The following is a 21,097-nucleotide window of genomic DNA, read 5'->3' as shown; positions in this document are numbered from 1 at the left end:
AATGGGAGGGAATATCTGCAGGCTGCACCTGAAGATACCTAGTGCATGAGCTTCTGTTCCTTCCTTGCCAGAGAAATGGCGTATATACTCATTACTTAGCTCCAGTTAATTTGGTTAAAAACCATTAGATATTCCGGGCAAGACAGTTCTATTGTGGAAAAATATATTATCTTGCCACTGAGGTAGTAGCATTCTCAAAATGGGACAGAATTAAGTCTGTGAGAAAAAGCCAATTGATAAAATGCTGGGAAATGTCAATGTTGCACAAGCACTGTTTGTCTTTCTTTTTGGGTAGACATATAATGCAATCTTAACTTAATTCTGTTGCCGTTTCTTCCACAGGGCTCTTCATGCACTTAACACACAGAATGGACATACCTCTCTTGTATCTAATCAGTAATTTGTTTTCTTTGCACTGTTCAGTACAGTCTTATGTCTTTTATTATGCAGTAGCCGCACAGTTAAACTAAATTCTTCATCTGCTTTAATATGTCTTTATTCCCTGTAGATTTTGAAAAGTCTGCAAATAGTAACTAATTTACACTGTCTCACACAGAGTCCCTATGTGTGATACGAGAGTGTTGTTTTACAGGTAGAAGATGGTTCTGCAGATAGATGGAAGCAAAAAAATTTTTAGTGAGATTTGGATGTCCAGTTAAAGGATTGTTTTTTTTCATGTTTCACATTGCAAGGCATTTATATGTTCAAATCATTTTTGTTTTAGTTTATTTAAAAATATTTAGCATGTTCCCAAATCAGATCTCAAGTTTTCAAGAGCTCAGGAGAGCACAAATACACTCAGTACCAAACAGAATTTTGCTGAAGTTAGTTATCCATGGACCAGCATAAACATTTTTTTTCTTTTTCTTTTTCTTTCATGCAGTCTCCCTAGTTCATTCATTACACATCTTTCAATCTCTCCAGCAAATGAACAAGATTTATGCAAGCAATAGTCTCATGACACTGGTTCATTCCCAGAGCAGGACTATCCTGTACTTCCTCATTGAATAAGCTTGATGCCATCTGGTCTACCCATTTTCTCAAAGCAAGATAAACTACACAGGTGTTGTTCCTGACAGACTTATCTCATCCTGGTTTTAAAGACAATGATTAAGATTCAATAAACTTCTGCAACAATTTATTTTAATACTTCACTACCCTTACTATTAGGAAGTCTTCCTAGTATCTAATCTGAAACTTTTCTGCAGCAATTTAAGCCAATTATTTCCTGTAACATTTGTCATGGTATTCTTTTCAGATATCTTTCAGATGCCTTTTACCTATTTGACAGCTGATATGTGAATCCTCTTTTCTCAAGACTGAACATCACCGCTTCTTCAGCCTGTTTCTTGGTGACTTCATTTTCTAGGCCTCTGGTCATTCCTGTAACTCTTTTTTGGACTTTTTGCAATTAATTCCTGTCTCGTTTGAAACCTTGTCACAAAGGTGGACAGGGTACTCTATTTTAAGTGCTGCCAGAGCTGTGTGGAATTATTTGTAGGTTGCAGTCCTGTTTATATATCCTGGTATGGTAATGTTTGTAAACACCATTCAGTTGTTCATAATGATTACTAGTTTTTTATTTTTCCTTTGGAATGGATGTCTAGCCAGTTGTTCCATAGCTTGTATTTTCAATGTGATTATTATGCCTACCTAAGAGTAGAACATAGCAGGTTTTTATTTATATATATATATATATGTAAAATTACATTATATTTTTAGCCTATTTCAATAACATTAGTATTTTTATTATATTCCTATCTTCTAAAGTTATTCCAGCCTCTTCCATGTTTAATAGGATATCTTTTATTTAATCTTCCAAGCCATTAATGAAAAGTCAGAATAGTTCTAGGGTTGTGACTTATCCTTGCAAAAGTCCACTCAGTGTAGCCTTCCATTTTAATGGTGAGCTGTTGATTGCCACTCTCTGAGGATTACTTTCAACTAGTTTTGTACTCATCTTACAATATGAGTGCACAAATAGCATACTTCCCAGTATGGCTTACAAGGCTGCAATGTAAAAGAGTGTGACAAGCCTTGGTAAAATCAAGGTACTTGCAATCTAATCTCTCTCTGCTTTCTAGAAGTTCTTCCATAAAATGAAACAAGCTCTATTATGATTTGCCTGATAGAACTCTATAGCATGCCCCATCGCCTTTCTTCTTCTAGGTGCCCAGAAATCAAACTTAAAAGCTGTTTTTTCTATAATTTCTGAGATAATCTTTTCTTTCCTTATTTATTTTCTTCATCTTTCATTCATTTCCAGTTTAATAGTACATCTTATGTCTTTCACAGTTTCTTAATGGCTGTAAGTTTGGTCTGCCAGTTCTTCAAGTGTTCAAGGATATAAATATCAAATTCAACTAACTTGAGAACTTCTAGACTGTATAAATATTCTCTGTATATTCTTTTTTGTTCAACATAGAGACTTTACCTCTGTATGTGTGATACTTGTGCTGACACATTGCTCCTTTCTGTAGAGGTTTCCTGTGTACTTGAAGTCATCAGAAAGTTTTCTCAAGTCACAGGTTTTATCAGTGTCCTCCCCTTATATTCATGACATGCATACTGTCATTCACACTTGAAAAATTAGGTCAGTTGGTCACAGGAGGATGCTTTGGGGATTTTCTAAAGGTAAACATGTATATATGGAAATGTATGATATTTACCTGGAACTTGGTTTCCAAATACAAGGGAGGTTGGGATCGTTTTGAACTTAATGGGATAATTAAAGTGTATCCTGTCCTTTTATTCATGCCAATCAAATGCACAGAAAAATAATAGGGTTTTTTTTCCTTGTATTTTCATTTTTTGCATTATTTTGCCACGGAAAAGTAGGTGGGTTTTTTCCATTTTGGGGCAAAAGTAGGCTCTTTATATGTAGAATATAGAGAAATCTGTTTGGCAGCCTTTGACAGGTAGCTACTTTGGAATGGAAGGTGGCAGAAATATATTACTGTCATTTAATCTTTCCAACTCTGTAACAGTAGTTCCAAGAGCAGAGCTCATATATATCAAAATAACATACACTGTAGTAGTTGTTCCAGAAATACAACTGTTCCTATCTTTACTGTAATAACAGTAAAGCTGCAAGAGTCATGTCTAAAGGTGACATGTTCTTTGATGTTCTTCCCACAGATTTTAATTGCTTGTCTCTGGTTCACTAAATAACTACTTTGGGCAAAGGTTAAAGAATGTTGGGCCCATTTAAGACTGAACAGGTTTTCAAACAGGCAGAATATGAGTAAACAAATTGCATTTTTCTATGGGAAACTTGACAGTACAGAAATGAGGAATTTTTCATCCTGAAATATATTGCCAAGAGACCCTGACATGGTACATATTCTTTGTATTGAAATGTTTCTTTTTTTAAGCACTGTGCAGGATATTGCTCTGAAGTCAGAAATACCTATTCTGCCTTGAAACAAAACGTGTGAAAATTCAAACAGTTGAAGCATCCTTAGAATCAGACATACAAATGAGACATGGTGAAACTCCTGTGTGGAAAACTGATATGCTAAGAGGAAAGGGGAATCCAAATCAGAAGATAAAAAGCTAGATATATTCAGAAGTAAAATGGTATTTTTTCATGTATATAAGGGGTTGTGATGAAAGTAGCACAAGCAGTTAATAGTTTATAAAAACCAATATAAGTAAGGAATATTGTGAAATCCAACAGATGAGTTTCTTGCAAATTTCATGGCACGTTTTCCCCATATAAAAAAGTCACTAATAAAGCCTAATAAATTGAAATCATTTTATTGTTATACATAATAGTTCATGTATTTTTCTGCTGTTTTAACCATTCAGATATTTTCTGCACAAAACAAATGATTTTATCACTGTTCCCAACACTACCTCTCCTTTATACCACTACTTCTGATCGTGTCCTTATATTCTGTATGCCACAGATTTCTTTTTCTATGGAGTTTTTCAGGTATATTGCTTGCTCTTCTACCAGTTTGAGACTAATGTTGAGGGAAGTCTGACCCATCTTTGTTTAGCTGAGATGCATTTGCAATATCCCAGTGCGTTGTTAATTTGGGGAAGAAGGACAGGAGGTTTGAACCAGAGTTATATTCCTGGTGTCATTAGCTGCTGTGATATGAATTTGTCAGAACAGCCTATTGATTCATTTCTGACTTATGCAAGCACCATGATTTTGCTTTGTTTCTGGAGACAAGAGATCTATCTCTGCTGCCTGCCTGTCCTTAAAATGAGTTCAGTGAGTGTAAAATTCTAGCATGACTGTGAATGGGAATACTGATTTGGAAGTGTTATGTGCTGACCTTGCTCTCACTAACTCGGGTATCGGTGCCTGTGGCAGGTGTCAGGCATTAAGTTTTTCTTCATGTTTAAAAGGGCAATGTTTTTTGCAAATAGAACTGAGTAGAGAGCTTTAGTCCTTTTGATTTATTTTTCTTTAAACTCACAACTCATACCTATTATGTTAGCAACTTCGAAGTATTTACTAGTTTCTTCAGCAACATTCAAATGAAATAAAAAAGAAGCACTGGTGGCTGTAAAAGAATAATCTCTCAAGAAAAGTATTGAAGAAATCTTCAGGGGAAAAAAAGTATTCCTTTCTTTCACACTCTTTGTATTCTTATTCTCAGTAAAACAAGCCTGAAATGGGTTTATGCATCCAGTTTTAAATGGTGGTCTCATTAAGTTCAGTCACCAACAGGAGTAATCAAAGCCTAAAGCCCAGGTATTTGTAGGTTTGACTGGTTAAGCTACTAAGATTGAACAATAAAAATTCTCAGATCTTAAAAAAGGGAAGATACCTCTTTTCAACAGAAATATGTATTAAATTGAGGCTATGATACATTCTACTAACGCTGAAGATTTTTTTGAGTATTAAAATGTGAGTTAGGTCATGCACTGTCTGTAAAAAGGTCTGGTGGGCATCATGGCTAATGCAAGCACTCTCCTGTACAGCCAGGATAATTGTGCAGGGATACAAAAGGTAGTCAGTTGTTTCATAGTCAACATAAGCAGAGCTGTTTGCTTTGCTTCAATTTTCTCGTCCTTTGAGACACTAGTGCTATTCATATAGCTTTCAATTGGAGCAGATCTGTTCTTTTTTGTTGGAATTAAAAGATTCTTTTAGCCTCATTGTCCTTTAACCATGCCTTTTTGGCAAAATGTAGCACATTCAGAACTGAACTATAATGATGATTTTATGTAAATACACAAAATTTGAGGTATTATTTTCTCTCTCTTCTAATGTGTGATCTTTTTGGTATTGGGAGTGGTGCAAAAAGGTATATTTCAATATGGTGATTCAGTTCAGCTTGTGCTAGGTGGAGAACTGCATGACAGAGTGACAGGGCGAGAAGTCTGACTGCATGAAAGGTTGATAAAGTTATGTAAATTCACAGTGCTTGTATCTGCATACTAGTGGAAACCTCAAGTGTAGTCTTTCAGGAGGCTTTTTTATTCTTGCATACCTACAGTGCTCCCACCCCTTACTCATTTTTAGGAGAGAGAGAGAGACTTCAACTTTAGGGTTTGCCAGAAATCTTGATAATTGTGTAATGGAATTGCATTAAACTGCAGTTAGATACCCAAACAGAAGATGAGTCAGGGAATTTAAGGTACAAATTCCAGTGAGATTGTTCTTCTAAGTGTTTTGATGCATAGAAAACACTCCATATTTTTATTTGTTACTTGAACTGGTTTTCTGACTCCTACACTTCTAAGTTATGTATCCCTTACCTGACCAATGAGACATCTTCCATCCTTTGTTCAAAGATGAGTGTTCTCCATATCCATCTTCCTGCTTTCTTTTCCTTTTCTGAAAAAGCTCTTTGCAGATACTTAACTTTCTCGCCCCTCCCCCCCCTTTGTTTTGGTTTGTGTTTTTCCTGATATTACACTGGCAAAACGTCCTGCAGAAATATCTATATATCAAGAACTTTTCTTTTGGAACAAAAGTTTAGCTTTTCAATAAGAATGACAATGTTAACAATAGTGCTATTTTCTATGTATGTGGTCTTTAACTATGTTATTTTTATATGCTTGAAAAAACAATTCCATTTCCTGGTTAGATTTAGTTAATTTTTTGTATGGTTTCTGAAATGGAGCTATAAGTATACCGATCAGAACCACACAAATTAATCTGTTTCTACATTGGAAAAGACTCACTGTGCAGAATTGCATCAGGCACAGCTTTCCATTTTATTTCGTACTGCTTTTTACTAGGATACTGTCATCTTAAAGGTAGAAATTAACTGATAAATTCTGTAATAATTCACTCTTAATCACTTCCTATCAATAATGAATATTGTTGCCTTGCTTATTTGCTCTTATAATACTAATAAAACCAATGCACTCTAATTCCATTTAGTATGCATATTCAAATCAGTCTAACATTACAAGTGCATTCATGCTTGAATTGAGCCTGAAGCTGTAATCAGGTTAAAGAACAAAAACTCTGTACCTGTATCCGATCTAATTCTTAGTACAAAGGTAGCATATATTGCAGAAAATTTTTTCCTAGCACCTATGTCTGCAAAGATTTAAGCACTTCATGAAAGATAGCTTCAAAATACTTAGAGCTATAATTTTTATTATAAAAGATGTTTATATTAATGATAGTCATTCTCTCTCCTTACAGTGCAAATTAGACTATCAAGCCTGTGTCTCAGGAAAACAAATCTCAGTGAAATGCGAAGGACGTTGCCCTTGCCCTTTTGACAAATCCACAAATGCAGGCAGAAATGATAGGAGAGGTGAGTGACGGTAATTTGTATGGTATTTTTAACAGCTTGTTTCTAGAAGGAAATAAGATTTTGGTCACAGAAGAGTAGTGATCACAAACACTGATTATTGTTGAATAAAACCAGCTTTATTTTATTCAAGATTGTTTTCTTTGCTATGGGTTTTGAAATTGTGCCTACAGTAAAATACCACTGTATTTTTCAAATGCAGCTATTGTAGTATGAGTTATTGTTGTTCTTTTTTTACACTTTAATACTGCTCGAGATGCTTGTAGCTGTACTTAAGACAAAAAAAAATTCATTCCCTTCTCCTCAGTGTTTTCAATTCAATATTCAAGAAAATGAAGTGTGACAGAAAAAAGGAAACTGCTCATAAGAGGAAGCAGTTGCACTTAAACTATGGAATTATTAGTAAAGGCTGTCATAGAAAAGTGAGTTCTTTGTTTGAAAATGTTTGATAGGAATAAATCAGCTTCCTTTTGGACCATGTGTGAGATTAGGCTGCTGGAAAATGCAGTTGCTTTGCACTGCTTCTTAGCCATTGGTGCAACTGGAGTAAAAAAAAATTGTGGCTAAGTGTATTTGTATTTCAGTGACTCCCAGGTGACTTTGGAAGGTTTTTGTTAAACAAAACAGGATACCGTCTTTGGTGCTCCTCAATAGAGAGCCGCCATAGCATGATGTTTTTGGTCACCATGGACCTAAATTTCCTAAAAACAGCATGACTGGAGGTCTTCAGTTTTACATGTCTTTAGACTGATCTCTGTTAGATGTATTTTTTTTCTTCTTTCCGTATGGTCACACTTCTAATGAGCAAGCTAAAATCTTTATACACAAATACCCTGTATCCTCATTGGAAACACAAGAGAATTAGTTTTTGAAGATTCCTCCCCCTTCACACACACACACACACACACACACACACACCCCCAGCAACCTTATAAAGATAAAAGAAAACACCATTACATTGCTGGATTATGTTAACGTTGGTATTTCATTGTGCTTTGATATGCTATTCCAAATTTATTGTGCAAGAGAATCTTATTGGTTCCATGATAAGATGTAGCTACTGGCAAAGCTATTATTTTTCCTATTTTAAAAATGAATTAATGTTCTTTTAACACTGAATAGAGGTGAGCACTGCAAACATCGAGCTGTGTGCAGGCATACAAGTCAATTAAAAAACTGCTCTGAAACACTCCTTTAGGTCACTTTTTTGGTCTTTGGCAATATCATTGATTGTGTAATTAAACATTAATTGAATATGTGTAATTAAATATTCCCTATGCTATAACCCCTCTGCAAAATGATCCAGCCTTGAGGGTTTTTTAAAACATTAATTTACAATTTCATGTAGTAACTGTAAATAAATAGATAAATCTGTCATCTGCTCACATTGCCAGCCCAGATGAGAAACACTGGAAGACCCAGCCTTAGATGGTTGATGTTGCCCCTTTGATAAGACATATAGCATAGCATTAATGTGGTTGCAATTTTCACTAACAACAATTTCTGCATCTCCAGCATAGATGCGGGGATATTTGCTTAACAGGGGGCATGAAGTGAAATTAAGATAATCAGCTGTGAAGCATCTCTCTGTGAGTAGTAGGCCTACCATTCTCCAGTGTTAGCTTTTGAATATGGTATTATTGCCCTCAGTCTTTACCAAAATAAAATTAGCATTTTCTCTGCTGGAAGCTGTTTCACCTGATGCAGTTATTTTTATGTTTGTGTGTTTTCTTTCAAGCACATTCTATTTCTGGTGCTCCTGTACTTAAACACTGAAAACAATCTATAGAGAAATTTTATTGGCTTCAACGAAATGGAATTGTTTTTAATTATGAGTGAACTCCTAGGAATGAACTCTTCTTGAAGATTTATACTGCCAAGGGATCAGGATTACTTGTGCTTAGTTATGTAAAAGAGAAGGAAAAAAGATCCTATATGAGTATGGGAATTAACACTAATCCTGCCCTGACAGATTGTCAGGGCAAGCAAAATACAGGGCTTTTCCAGCTGCTACATTTTACTGCAACATTGAAATTTGAATATCATTTCTTTGCAAGGCCAAAGGCCAGGAGACATGAGAAATATGAAAGTGAGCTGAGTATCATTACTGAAATTTCAGCCATTATTGTAACAGAATACAAAATTTGTTATAACTTTGTTATAAGAACTTTTGTTGTAAGAATACAATTATTTTCTTTAAATTGAGCTCCATTAAGTGTTCTAAGATGTATATGCACATGTTGGTTGCTTAGAAATTTGACGAAGTCCAAGAGGCAAAATAAGATTCATGCTTCAGTTTCAGGTATAACTTAAGTGGGGGTTTCCTAAAATGCATCCCCTATCTAAGACGATTTTTCTTTTTTTCGGATTGACAAATTTTTTGGTGTACTTAGGGAGCAAAGTATGTCTATGAACTTGCCCAAAATAGTCTCGGTGTGGAATTTCATATTCCTCTGGGAAGCAAAATTAAGCCAGCATTCAGAAAAACATTATTTGCCTCTCAAAATGTGTGTGAACCTAATCATAAAATTGTAAGAAACTTTTAGCTGGAAGTGAACTCTGAAGTTTATCTAATCCAGCTCTCTGCATGAGGCAGGGACGGACATCCTGTTTTTTGTGAAAGCCGACTCATTTTAGTGATACGTTCGGTAACATTGAACCTGACCTATGTGCAGGGGCTGTTAGCTTGAATCCAAAAATGAAAGGGCTAAGAACTTGATCTAGAACTAGATGTACAAGTTGGTAACAAAACAACCAGCCCAAAAAGGACACAATAAAATAAAGATCTATCTTTGTCATATTTTTGTTTCAGTTTAGAGAAAGCAATGGGTATCCTATAAACTACAGTAAGTGCTCCAGTAATTTTTAAAAAGAGAAAGAAAAGAAAAACAAACTCCGTGTACTGCCATAAAACGGTGGGAAAATCTGAAGAGCACTTGAGGCAGCGTTAGAGGGAAGGATCACACAAAGTTAGAAATAAATGAAGATGGGCAGTATGGGAGAGGGGGATGGCTTGGGGAGTTGTGTAGAAGAAGAATCAGAAAGAAAGGTAAACCCGAATGAATGGGAGGCACCACCACTAGTGACAGAGGTGTTAAGAGACAAGTGAGGAAGCACTTATAGGACCCTATCTTATTTTCCAGGCATAGCCATTGCCTCGTCCTATTTTTGCCCTAATCTCCTTTTCAAATATGTGCCAGGATTTGAGGCATCCAGGACATGCTGGCTTGCACATTTGTGAATGTAGGGATTTCATTGAGCTGGAATCTGCAGGTCTTTATTTTCCTAAGCTCTTCAGAATCTTTGTTTCAGTGGTTATGTGGAATCAGAAACTAGGAAGGCTTCTGTGGCACCGCACATTTTACAAGGCTGGGGAGACTTCTGTCCCCTTGACAGTGCCTGGGCACCATTTTTTTGCTCCAAATAGTAGATATGATCCTTTTGCTCTGAGACATACTGATCCCTGTCCCTTGCTTGTCATAGAGGACAGTGTTTTTCCTAGTCCTGCTCTTCAGTCTGATGGATAAGAACAAAAATGTATGATGCAAAGTGTAGGCTGACCAACTGTGTCACTGGGATAAAGAGATGAGACCAGTCAATGGGGTAAATGCAGAAGTTGCACTTATTTTTAAGGATGTACAATGTCCTGTTAACCTTTAACACTGTTACTTCTGCACACCGCCTGCTTTACCTTCTGGCAAGATCACCCATCTTCCTACCCACACCCAACTGCCCAGAAAAAAAGCATCAGATGAATACTTTTTCTGCTTCTCTTTTGGGTATATGAAGCTTGCCTAGCTTCCATATTCAGCTATCTAAAATGAAGAGGAACTTATAGACCTACCATCTGCAATGAAGTTTAGTGTATTCTGTAACTGTCACGGGCAAGACAGAGTAAACAAGAACCTGTCGCACATCTTGATACTGGGATTTGTTTAAGAACTGGTGAGATTAGAGCTTTTACCCTGCTTGGTTTCATCTCACACAGTCACTGTCACCCTCCCACCCACCTTCACTAGATCTCCGCTTGCCTTCCAAGCAGGGAGGTCACTGCTGACCTGGAACAGTCAGGCAGAAAATCATGTTGGTTTCTGCTGTGCAGCTGCATGGAGTTAGTTACCTAACTCAGGTGCTACTGCCCATGGTCCCTGGGAGCCCCCCAGCATTCATCTCAATGCATCTCTGATCTCCACATCTCTCCTCACTTCCAGCATCTTTCCACCAGCCAGGATCTTCACTGTCTTCTTTCAGGGACCCCTTCTTCTTTCTGGCAAGCCGTTCTTCTTCCAGGACCCATCCTTTTGGTCCCTACCACCCATGCCCAACACCATCCCTGCCCCTGCTTTCCCAATCTAAATATTCTGTGTGCAGAGGCACAATGTGTAATCAGCCTCCTAATTGTTAGTTCTGTCCCATGTCTCTTTATTTAACGGAGGACTCGGGAAATGCCACTTCTGTTTTATCAAAATTTATGCCAGTCCATACCGATTGCAGCTAGCAAGTAGCAGCCTTATGCTTGAGGGTTCGGGAGTTCAATTTTAGACATTCACAGACACGCACACGGACTTACCCGCTACCTGTTAGTGTTCACATTTTAAACTATTTTTCCACCTGCTGCAATAGCACATTTATTTGAAGTTTTGTTACATTTATTTAGTAACATACAATTCACCAACCTACATTTACACTATCAGTAATCTAGAGTGTATTACAAAGCTTTTGGCAGTTGGCTATTTTCTCTTTGTTTAAATTATATTTCCTTTCAGCCAACTTGAGATTAAAATATTAACAGCAAAATTTCTTCAGGAAAAATTAGGTGACTTAATAATAGAGAAGTAGAGGTGAAGGAGATAAGGCTTTTCTGTTGGAATGTTTTGTTGTCTCATTTTCATTGTACTTAATGTAATTTGTTTCCTTAAAGTGTGGTTTTTAGAACAAAAATAGTTTTATTGAGTGCTTCTCTGTCATTTGGTACTTTTTGCTAATTTTAACTTATTCTTTTTTTCAGCTGTATGTTTTCCCAGTTAGTATTTAAGTAACAGTAAATTTTATTTCAGTTTAATTTCCATTTTGCTAGTCCAGTACTGATTCATGTTTGATTTGTACTGATTTGACTTGAAGCCTGTGAATAGACACTGAAATGGACAAATTTGCCAACATTCCTCAAAGAAAATAAAAATTTAAGTTTTAATATCTGATTGAAGGAGTGCGATTGTGGGAGAGTTCTTTCAAGTTCTTAACTGATTTCAAGGCTTTGGTACAGGAATTTTACTATCCTATGAGAGAAAAAGCAATACTTCATTTTGTAATCTTAATAATGAGTGGAAAACAGCAGGAACATGAAGTTGAACAAACTGTAGTCACAACTGAACTTTTTGCTTCACAAGAATGTTTTATTTTGCAGGTTAATATATTCAAAATACTTTTCTCAGGTGCATGAGCTTCTTTTGACGTTAATGAAGATCATTAATGACCATTGTAATTGCCTAACAAACTTAGTGATACCTTGGCATGATCCCAGAAGCATTGTCTTGCTTTTTAGTTTATTTAGTGTTGCTTTTGTTATTTTGAATTTTTAACAAAATGTAAAATGTATCTCTCTATAGCGGTGTACTCATTCTCAAATAAGTGTTTACAATCCATTCACTGAACATGACATACTGACTTGAAACCTGTTACATTTCATACTTTTTGAGTATATATTGAAATGATCCTCATTCAGGAGATAGCAGAAGTTGCTTCATCCCTTGCATTATATGTGATGTAATTCAAAAGATGTGATGAAAACCTTTAATGAATAAAGATATGCTTAGCAATATGTCTTTAACAAAAACATCTAGATGTATAAATGGAAAGTTCCCTTTTTCTTCTCTCTCTTCCAGCATGAATGAAAAAGGCAAGCAAAAAAAAAAGCTATTGTAAAAGTTACACAAACCTTTCTACTTTGGTGATAGTTCAAATTTGTTCAGTGACTTTGGCCATTCTAATTATAATGCAGTTACTCTGAAAATGTGTCTGATCTACTGTATAGTCTTGCACTGTATTGCCCTCTCCTACTGACTGTAGTCTCTGTTAATTTCTACAAAAGTGTAGTAAGTAGCTTTTTATATAAAGGGGGGCAAATAATCCTGAATATCCTTTAGGACCTACTAGAGAGAAAATTATATACTAGTAAGCTTAATTAAAAGCTTGCTAGGTGTGAACACTTGAGTACATGCCTCACCAAATAAAGTCAGAATTTAATTTTGATGTGCATGGCTCAAGCTGTAGTTAGTTAGAAGGAAGATAAGAAAAAGAGGGAAAATAAATTACGTAATTACCAAGCAATTTATTTTTGCATTAAATGGATGAAACATCTTCACTTGTTTGTATGTTTTCATGTTCAGACCTGGCAAGCATTAAAAATTTATTTGCTTTAGTTTGCAAAGTACATGTGCTTCTTAGTTTTTATCTTTCAGGGTCTAGAAGGCCAGGTTTATTAAGAGGTTTTGTTAATTCAGGAGGAGGAATGAATGCCAACAGCAAAATCCTCAGTGTTTAATAACCAAAAAATACTAGTTGAAGACATTACAAGAAAAAAAACAGATGGACAGGTGAAAGTCATTCTGTACTGTTATTTAATTCTCATGGTGTAGGTCAAGACCCATGTTGTCCGTTTTTTCTACATAAAGAAATAAGGCTATCTGTGGAATATACATCTTAGAAATAAGGATGTACAATTTTAACTATGTTTACTTCTTATATGTCATTTAATGTAGTATATATGAGGTTTTTATATATATTTTTACAGTATAATACCTCACATTTTCTAACTGACCGAAAGAGTAGTTGAGGCTTACATTGGGTACTGGTTGAGGAGTCGTGGTAGGACTGTCATGAGCCAGGATTTGGATTTATCTATAATCTCTTTCTGTATGAAATTTACCTTGTTTCCAGTCTTAATATTTCCTTGGATTTCTTTTTTACTAGTATTGTACTTATATTACTAGTTGAGATATGGAAAATTAATGATATTAGATTGGTAAGTATTTCTTAGGAGAGTAGAGGTGGGTGAACTGATGAGTTTTATACCCCACCTTCCAGAAAATAAAAAGGAAGGTGCCAGACAACAGCCTTCTCTGTGATCAGCTGTAGCATTTAACATCTCTCAAAAGCTGCAGAATGATGCAGAGGAAGGTATGTATCAGTCCCTGAAAAAAAATCGTTTCACATCCATTCAGAAACTGAGATAGAGATTATTGACTCTGCCTTAAATGATACTGCACTCCTTGCATCATTGCAGACATTTCCTTCTGTTTCTCCTTGTTATATATAGGTTATATAGATGCTTATCGACTAAATAATAAAAATTGTATAAGATACTAATAACAATTAAAACCTTCAAGATGCCAGATGGTGTTGCTGGACTGTTTTGGTTGTTTTTTTTTTCTTGTCTGGACCAAATACCTGGGGTATGTCTGTTTTCATTGTCACAGCACCCTAATATGAGACATTTGGCAATGCAGATGACAAAATCCCACTGGGTATGTCAGTCTAAAGGAATATGCTCCATGAAGACATACATGGCATTTCTGCATTTACAGGAAGATCCTCACTAAACATGTTTTGAATGCCAGGGCAGCAGATGAGGGTATGGCTGACCACTTTTAACTGTGGTCAAGGACCTTCCAAAGGTATCTAAGAAAAGCAATCCATTGTCAGCTGGCTTGAATTTGCTCTACTCTAGAGTACATACACTGGGAAAGTTTAATTATCCTTAAATCCAAAAAGCTTGACAGAGTGCCTATGTTTTATGTCCCTGTTGAGCTACCTAACACTGTGATAAATGTGTGCTGTGACATGCCCAGGATCCTGGTCTCCCAAACAGTCCATTTCAAAGATTTGGCTGATGTATGCTACAGCATCCTCCTGGATTATGTCTTTGGATATCTTCTTCATGGAAACAAGGTTGGGATTCTGCCCTAACATAGACTCAAGATGCAGCTGGGATATGCAGTCATACCCAAAAGCTCAGAATTGTGAGTGAAATATGAAATATCCATTTTCTTTAGCTACTGAAATAGAAGAATTTGCTCTCAACAATTTTTGAGTTAATTTATAATAAATCCTATTGTAAAAGGTCACTTGATGTTTTCACGAAAATAACAGAGGTAGACTCATATTCATGAAAAAAAAAAGGCTTCTCTATCTGATCATCTGAGGAGGACTGTATAGGTAACATAGGAAGCTGCTGTAAATATACTCTTTGAGTCTAAGCTTTTGTGAGAAGGAAGTGAAAATGCAACATTGCATGCTGAAAGTATTTTCAGTTAGCATATCTGAAAGACTTTAATCACAGAACATAGCTGCTCTCTCAGCTGCATCCTATTTTATACTGAATACTGCCGAATTGTTAATTGCTATGAAGAGATGAGGATAAGTAACAGTAGGATTAAAGACACTGTGGATTCTGTTTCGTTCTGTGTGCATCAGTGCTTGAAAAACAAATATAGGGACTCTTTTTAAACAAATAGCAAAACAGCACTCTCCCAAATCCTCTTAGTTTGTTTACATAGCAGCATCTTCTCAATACATGACCTCAGCCACTCTTCATATAGTACAGGTATAGATGCTGAAAAAGAGCTTTTGTTTGCATTCAAAGAAACACTGAATGATTTCCAGACTTCACAAATAAAGACATTTAGGGCCAAAAATAACATTTGCATTAACTCCTTAATCTGTACTTTATATTATTACCTTTCAAGGGCAGATAGTACTATTTTGTAATTCCCAGCTTCTCTTCTGCAAGATTAACTCCAGGACATCAATAGAATAAAATATGTATCCAAAACAACATATACTAGACCAATTAGGCTTGATATTATCAGTGATCGGTTATGGGGTAGTCAGGAGAAGCCATTTATATGAGGCAATGAGCAAAATTCTCATCTGTAAGATGAAGTTCATGCTGTGTGGTCAACGGTAAAATTTAACTTTCAAACCTCAAATAAACCAAAAATAACCCACCAAAGAAAATGACTGTTATACTGCTCTCTGGGGTTTATTTACAAATATGTTGGTATGTTTTAAAATATTTCCCAAAAGATCTAACTATAGCATATAATTTTATGCTGCCATGCTTGTTACAGAAAATAAGTGACTTGCCTATAAAAAGAAGTACAAAGAGAAGCACGCTGGTTTTCATCATGGAGAAACTACTTTCAGTTGTTAACTTTCTCTGAAGAAAATGCACAGTAAATGGAAGGAGGTGTTCTCAGTAGTTTGGGAGTATAGACAGTAGCAACATTTTATACATGAGTTAAATTTGCATTAGGTAATTGTCAGCTTTCTAGTCTACCATTTTTCTTAGCCATATATTTATGATTCAGTAAAATATTTTGTTTTGTAATAGCTACTGCAAATCTGTAGAATGCAACATTAAATTAAAATCTCTATGCTGTTTTTAGTTGCTTAATTTTCATTAAAACATGTTGCTGATTTTTCTCAAAATAGTTTTTAGATGAACCCTGAAATACAAGTGCACAACTATCAGTGGAAACACTCAAAACCAGAAATTGTCTCCTCTGTTTTGGTGTGTGCTGTTTGATATCACTGTCGCTGACCACAAAAATCAGATCTGGGCTAGTATTTCTGTTCTTGCCTTTACTACTGGCATCAATGTGAATCTTGCCATTGATTTAAATGCAAATAGGCTCTAACACTGTGACTCAGTTTCCTTGTTAGAAGAAAAGACATTATCTATAGGTAAGCTTTCTTACCCTACTAATGTTTCTGAAATCTGCTTTACTAATGTTTTTGAAACCTTTTGTGATTTTAAAGATACTGCAAAACTAAAATGTATTATTGTATATCCATTTTGGTTCTTTAGAGGGTATTGACTTAGCAGTAAATGCCCATTTTGATTTTATTGGTTTTTATACTATAATACATAGTATTCACTTTTAAATCTCAAAGCTGTTCATCTTAGACCTGTATTTGTGCAGACATGCAAGCTAAAATATTGTTTTTCACTTTGTTTACTTCATTATATATGTTTACAGTAATGTTGAGGTGTAAGTATACATGATATATAAATAGAAGCTGTTTGAAGGTAAAGTAAAAATTCATGCATTGTAGATTTTCATGCTTTGAAATTCAGTCAGGCTAATTCATTAAGAATGTCTTTTTTTCTCTCTGTTGTATATAAGGTGAATTATATACCATTTTTTACTTGATCTTTAATAGGAAGTGCTATTGTTTAATCAGATTTTATTGCTTTAGTATCTTTGTATTTTATAAATATTAGTTTTTTTCTAAGATAGCAGACTAATAATCTTAGCAAGAATTCAGTTATATCTGTAAATGATTTCCATATCTATGGTATGATAGGGAATTTACTGGCACAATAATAATGTATTATTGTATTTGTAAAAGGTACTTATTTAATATTCATTACTGTGTTTGTGGAATAACAGAAACTTAATGGAGCAAATTTTATTGTTTATTCCTTCAATGTTAAGATAAATTTTCTGCATGATTCTCTTTTAGATTCTTAAACAGAATTTATTTTTTTTGCTTGAGTGACACTAAGCCAAGTAAAATTGTCAGCAGTATCTTCTGTCATTAATCAAACTCCATGTTAAGACTTTCTAAAAAGAGACTTCTCCATCATAATTAGTAGTAATCTAATGTAGTGTGATTAATAGCAATCTAATGTGATGTAGAATGACAGAGAATGTGTTTGGAATGAGAAGGTGTATCTGACCTGCATGCCCATAATCCCCTGCTCCCCTTGTCACCTAGCCTGGGGCTTAGCCAGAGCACACCACAAACCCAGGCCTCCTTCCCCTGGAACCCAGGGAAAGGTTGGAAATGAGGGGTATAGGCTGCTTGCCAGGTCTTGTCCATGTGTGATGTGGAAAATCACACCTGAACTTGGCAGATGGGAACCTTTGAAGACCCCCACAGTTTACTCAGATGGCTGAGACTAAACGGTAAAATGTGTGAGAAATACAAAGAGCCTGTGGCTGTGTTGGAAGGACTGGGGAAATGGAGATGTAGCTGTGTAACCTATTGTTAGGCTTTAGAGGTGACTCCATTCATCATTTTTGCTTCAAATGCATGAGTTTTTCCTGTAATTTCAAACTTCTCTTGTGTGGAACAGGGTGTGTTCATTTTGTTTTAAACACCTTTATAGTTCAAAACAGATAACTAGAATTGTTTAGTCATTTATTAATAATGATCTTTTGGCCCAAAAGAAATGTTTGCTTTTACCTTCTCTTCTTACAGGGGCTAAAATACTTGGGAACAAGGGATAGAAATGTATGTCTTGCAGAAAAGAAGTGATACCACAAATGCAAGTAGAGCAATGAGGCAGAGACATTCTAGTAAAAGGTGTACAATGAATTGGAATCAGGGTGGAGCTGATGGTGTTAAAAAAAAAAAAAAAAGATAGCATGTGCTTGTACAGTGATGTATTTTTTTTAAGTCTCTGAAATGAAGTCATAATTGCAGAGCAAATTAAAATTCCATTGAAACTTGATTGTTAGAAGGAAGAAGTGGAGGATTAAGGGGAAGACTGTCCATTCTGTAATAGTATAGTTTATATAAAAAAAGGCTAGAATGCAAGAAACTGTTTGTGCTGTGTTTATCAAAAATAGCTCCCATAACACTGCAGAACACACTCAAGAATGCTGTGAAAAAGAACATGTTATTGCCAGGATTAAGCGAAATCCTTAGAAAGGATTGTTAGCTAAGTGCTTGTTGTCAATATTGTAAAGAGCTGACACTAAAGGGAAAGCTGGAATATTACATACCTATTGCTGGAAACAGCTCTCTGCTCACATTTCCAAGCCTCTTTGCAACAGCAGTCTTCTCCAGAACCTCCTCCTCTGTGCTTTTCCTTGGGGCTGCTTTGTTATTTCCAAGTCCTTCCACTTTTTATGGCTGCTTTTGGCAGCATTGGATAGTCAAAGCTACACAGCTTTGTTAAATCCAGGTATGTCACGTCCCCAGATTTACATTGAAGTGGAAAATTCCTCGGGTGTCAAGACTGTGGAAAGCAGTTCTAGCCTGCTGTGGTGGGCTGCACTTTGAGTTCTTCTTCTCATGTTTCTTCTGTTACTAGTGAACGGGCATTGAACTGGCAGATTTGCCCCGGTGTTAAAAGTATTTGAATAATACAGTTTTAAATTTCTAAGTGTCTAAAATAATGGGAGTGCTGCATCTCTGCTCACTGCGTGAGAATTTTTATCACAGGGCACCAAGGGCATGCATGTCCTGTGCCGGTTGAGGCTTTGAAAACAGGTATGCTTGTTTGAGGACATGAGCACAGCTGGGATTCCTCAGTGGCCTTGTCCATGTGGTACACAGGGAGCAATTTCAGAGTGAACTCCACAAACTTCGTCTCAGACAAAACTAGTTGGTTCACTACAAATCAGTATGTGAGTGTGAACTTACACACATGGGATGGACAATACACTTAAGCCTTAGGATGCATTACCTTTTTTTAATCCTTGATTTCTATGAGACTGTTCAGATACTAAGGGCCACTTAGACACTCTGGTTCTTTTCAGGTAAAGACTCAATATATACCAGATTAGTCATACAGAGTTTTCTTACTACTACAAAGTATTCATATACTTTTCACAAAGAAAAGCACTTATTTATAGGAGATTGCTTTACATTGATTTATTATGGAAGTTTTGATTAGCCTGATTGATGTCTTTATTTCCTTTCCCCTTGTTTTTTTAGTAGGGGGAAAAAATCCCGCTAAAATCTCATGGTAAATATGTCTTTAAAGGAGGCGAAAGTGTTACCTTCAGTATATCATCCTGTGGTTTTGTGTGTGCTGCTACAATTTTAAGAGAGTTAGACAAGACATTATGATGAAAGAAGAGAATTAATACTGTTTAATTTTATGTTTGATAATCATTCATTTTAACCTAGGTCATTAAACAATTCATAAACAATTTCAGTCCTAGAGTCTCCAAAACATCCGAATTGTTAGGAAAGTTTAGTCTGTGTAGCACAGCAAACTCTGTTAAACTATTCTAGATAGTCATGGGAGTATGCTTTTTTTAGGATATATTCCTTATCTTCTTTTACTCTCTGCCAGCCAGCTTTTCTGGATTATAATGGTGGAAACTTAAATATAGTCCAGACCATTAAAATGGTGTTGCATTTGATTATAATGGCTATAATTGCCTTAATTATGTAAATGAAGGGGCCTTGCCAGTCTTGTGATACATTAAAGGCTTTAGAAGTGTGTCACAGTAGTTCTATTGAGAATAAATAACCAAAGAGATGCAGATCATATGCTAAGTATCTGGATCAGCATTATCTTTCTGATCATGCAATGTATGAATAAGCTAAAAGGATGCTGCTATGTTTGTGTCTCAAGTACTGATGTGATGGTAATGTTCTTTACTGGTACTACTTTTATACCATCAATATGCAGTTACCTTTAAAAATGTTTCATTGCTCGTCAATGGGAGATAACTGCTAGAAAACCACTTTCTTTATCAGGTAATTATTTTAAACTAGTTTATTTGCCCCTCCTGCTTATTTTTCAAAGGTAAAACATGTGGTGCCAATTGTATAAACTACTGATGAGTTATTTTGTCCTGTAATTATGTCAGAGCTTATTGCATAGTGAAGCTACTTGAGGTTCTTAGGAAACTCGGGGATGGACTGGTGATGGTTCAGTAGTGTTCTGAAGGAGTGTTGGATCAGTGAGTTCCACTGAGTTGTCTTCAAGTAGGATGTAAACCCAGTGGTATTTAAAGAACATGTGATGTCCTATTTGCGACCAGTTCTCAATAACAGCAATTGAGTCTTTAGTAGTTTAATTTCCTGTTTACTTCACAACTTCAACTGTGCTATCTATGCTCCCTGTTAAATAGGTGCAATATCACTTTTCTGAAGTGACTGTTTTAATAGCTGGTAGAATTCTGATATTTTCTTTACAATATCAAGGTCCTTTAAAAGCCAGGGATTAAAAAGTCTGTCTTTGGTAGCTATTGTTAATGTTTCTACAGTTGACACACTGAAATTTACAGAAATAAAATGTGCTAATTACAGAGTTAATATCCTGGTGATATGATGTCACTTTCTGAATTGTTTTTTGTCACTTTTTTTTTTTAAGATGCATGTTGGATCTTTGGCAAAAATGTAAAACATTTATTTTTTGAAGCTGACCTCTGTCATGAAAATTCATTTCTATTTAAGCTAACTCCAAGTAAATATGCCAATAACTTATTATGAAAGAAAAGAATTTCACTTGGTATCAGCATGTCCTTACTTGGTTAAACAATTTCTTCTTTCTTCCAATAATTAAAATATAATCAGTTCTTACACATAAAAGTACAAATTTTCACTAAAAA

General features: G+C 35.6%; 1 protein-coding gene across 4 annotated transcripts in view; it reads left to right on the top strand.

Moving 5' to 3' along the window:
* Positions 1-21,097, top strand: part of SPOCK3 (SPARC (osteonectin), cwcv and kazal like domains proteoglycan 3) — a gene marked incomplete at both ends in the record, with an annotated part of 216,323 nt that overhangs the window by 146,864 nt on the left and 48,362 nt on the right. For all 4 annotated transcript variants that reach the window (XM_082315462.1, XM_082315461.1, XM_082315460.1 and 1 more), the window contains one exon: positions 6,623-6,737. In XM_082315462.1, coding sequence (XP_082171588.1) covers positions 6,623-6,737 — 115 coding nt within the window. The remainder of the gene's footprint in view (positions 1-6,622; positions 6,738-21,097) is intronic.

The sequence above is a fragment of the Platalea leucorodia genome, assembly GCF_965183815.1.
Source record: "Platalea leucorodia genome assembly, chromosome: 6".
In the NCBI taxonomy this organism is placed as follows: Eukaryota; Metazoa; Chordata; class Aves; order Pelecaniformes; family Threskiornithidae; genus Platalea; species Platalea leucorodia.
Note: the sequence above shows the minus strand (reverse complement) of the source record. Positions and strands in the feature narration are given on the sequence as shown.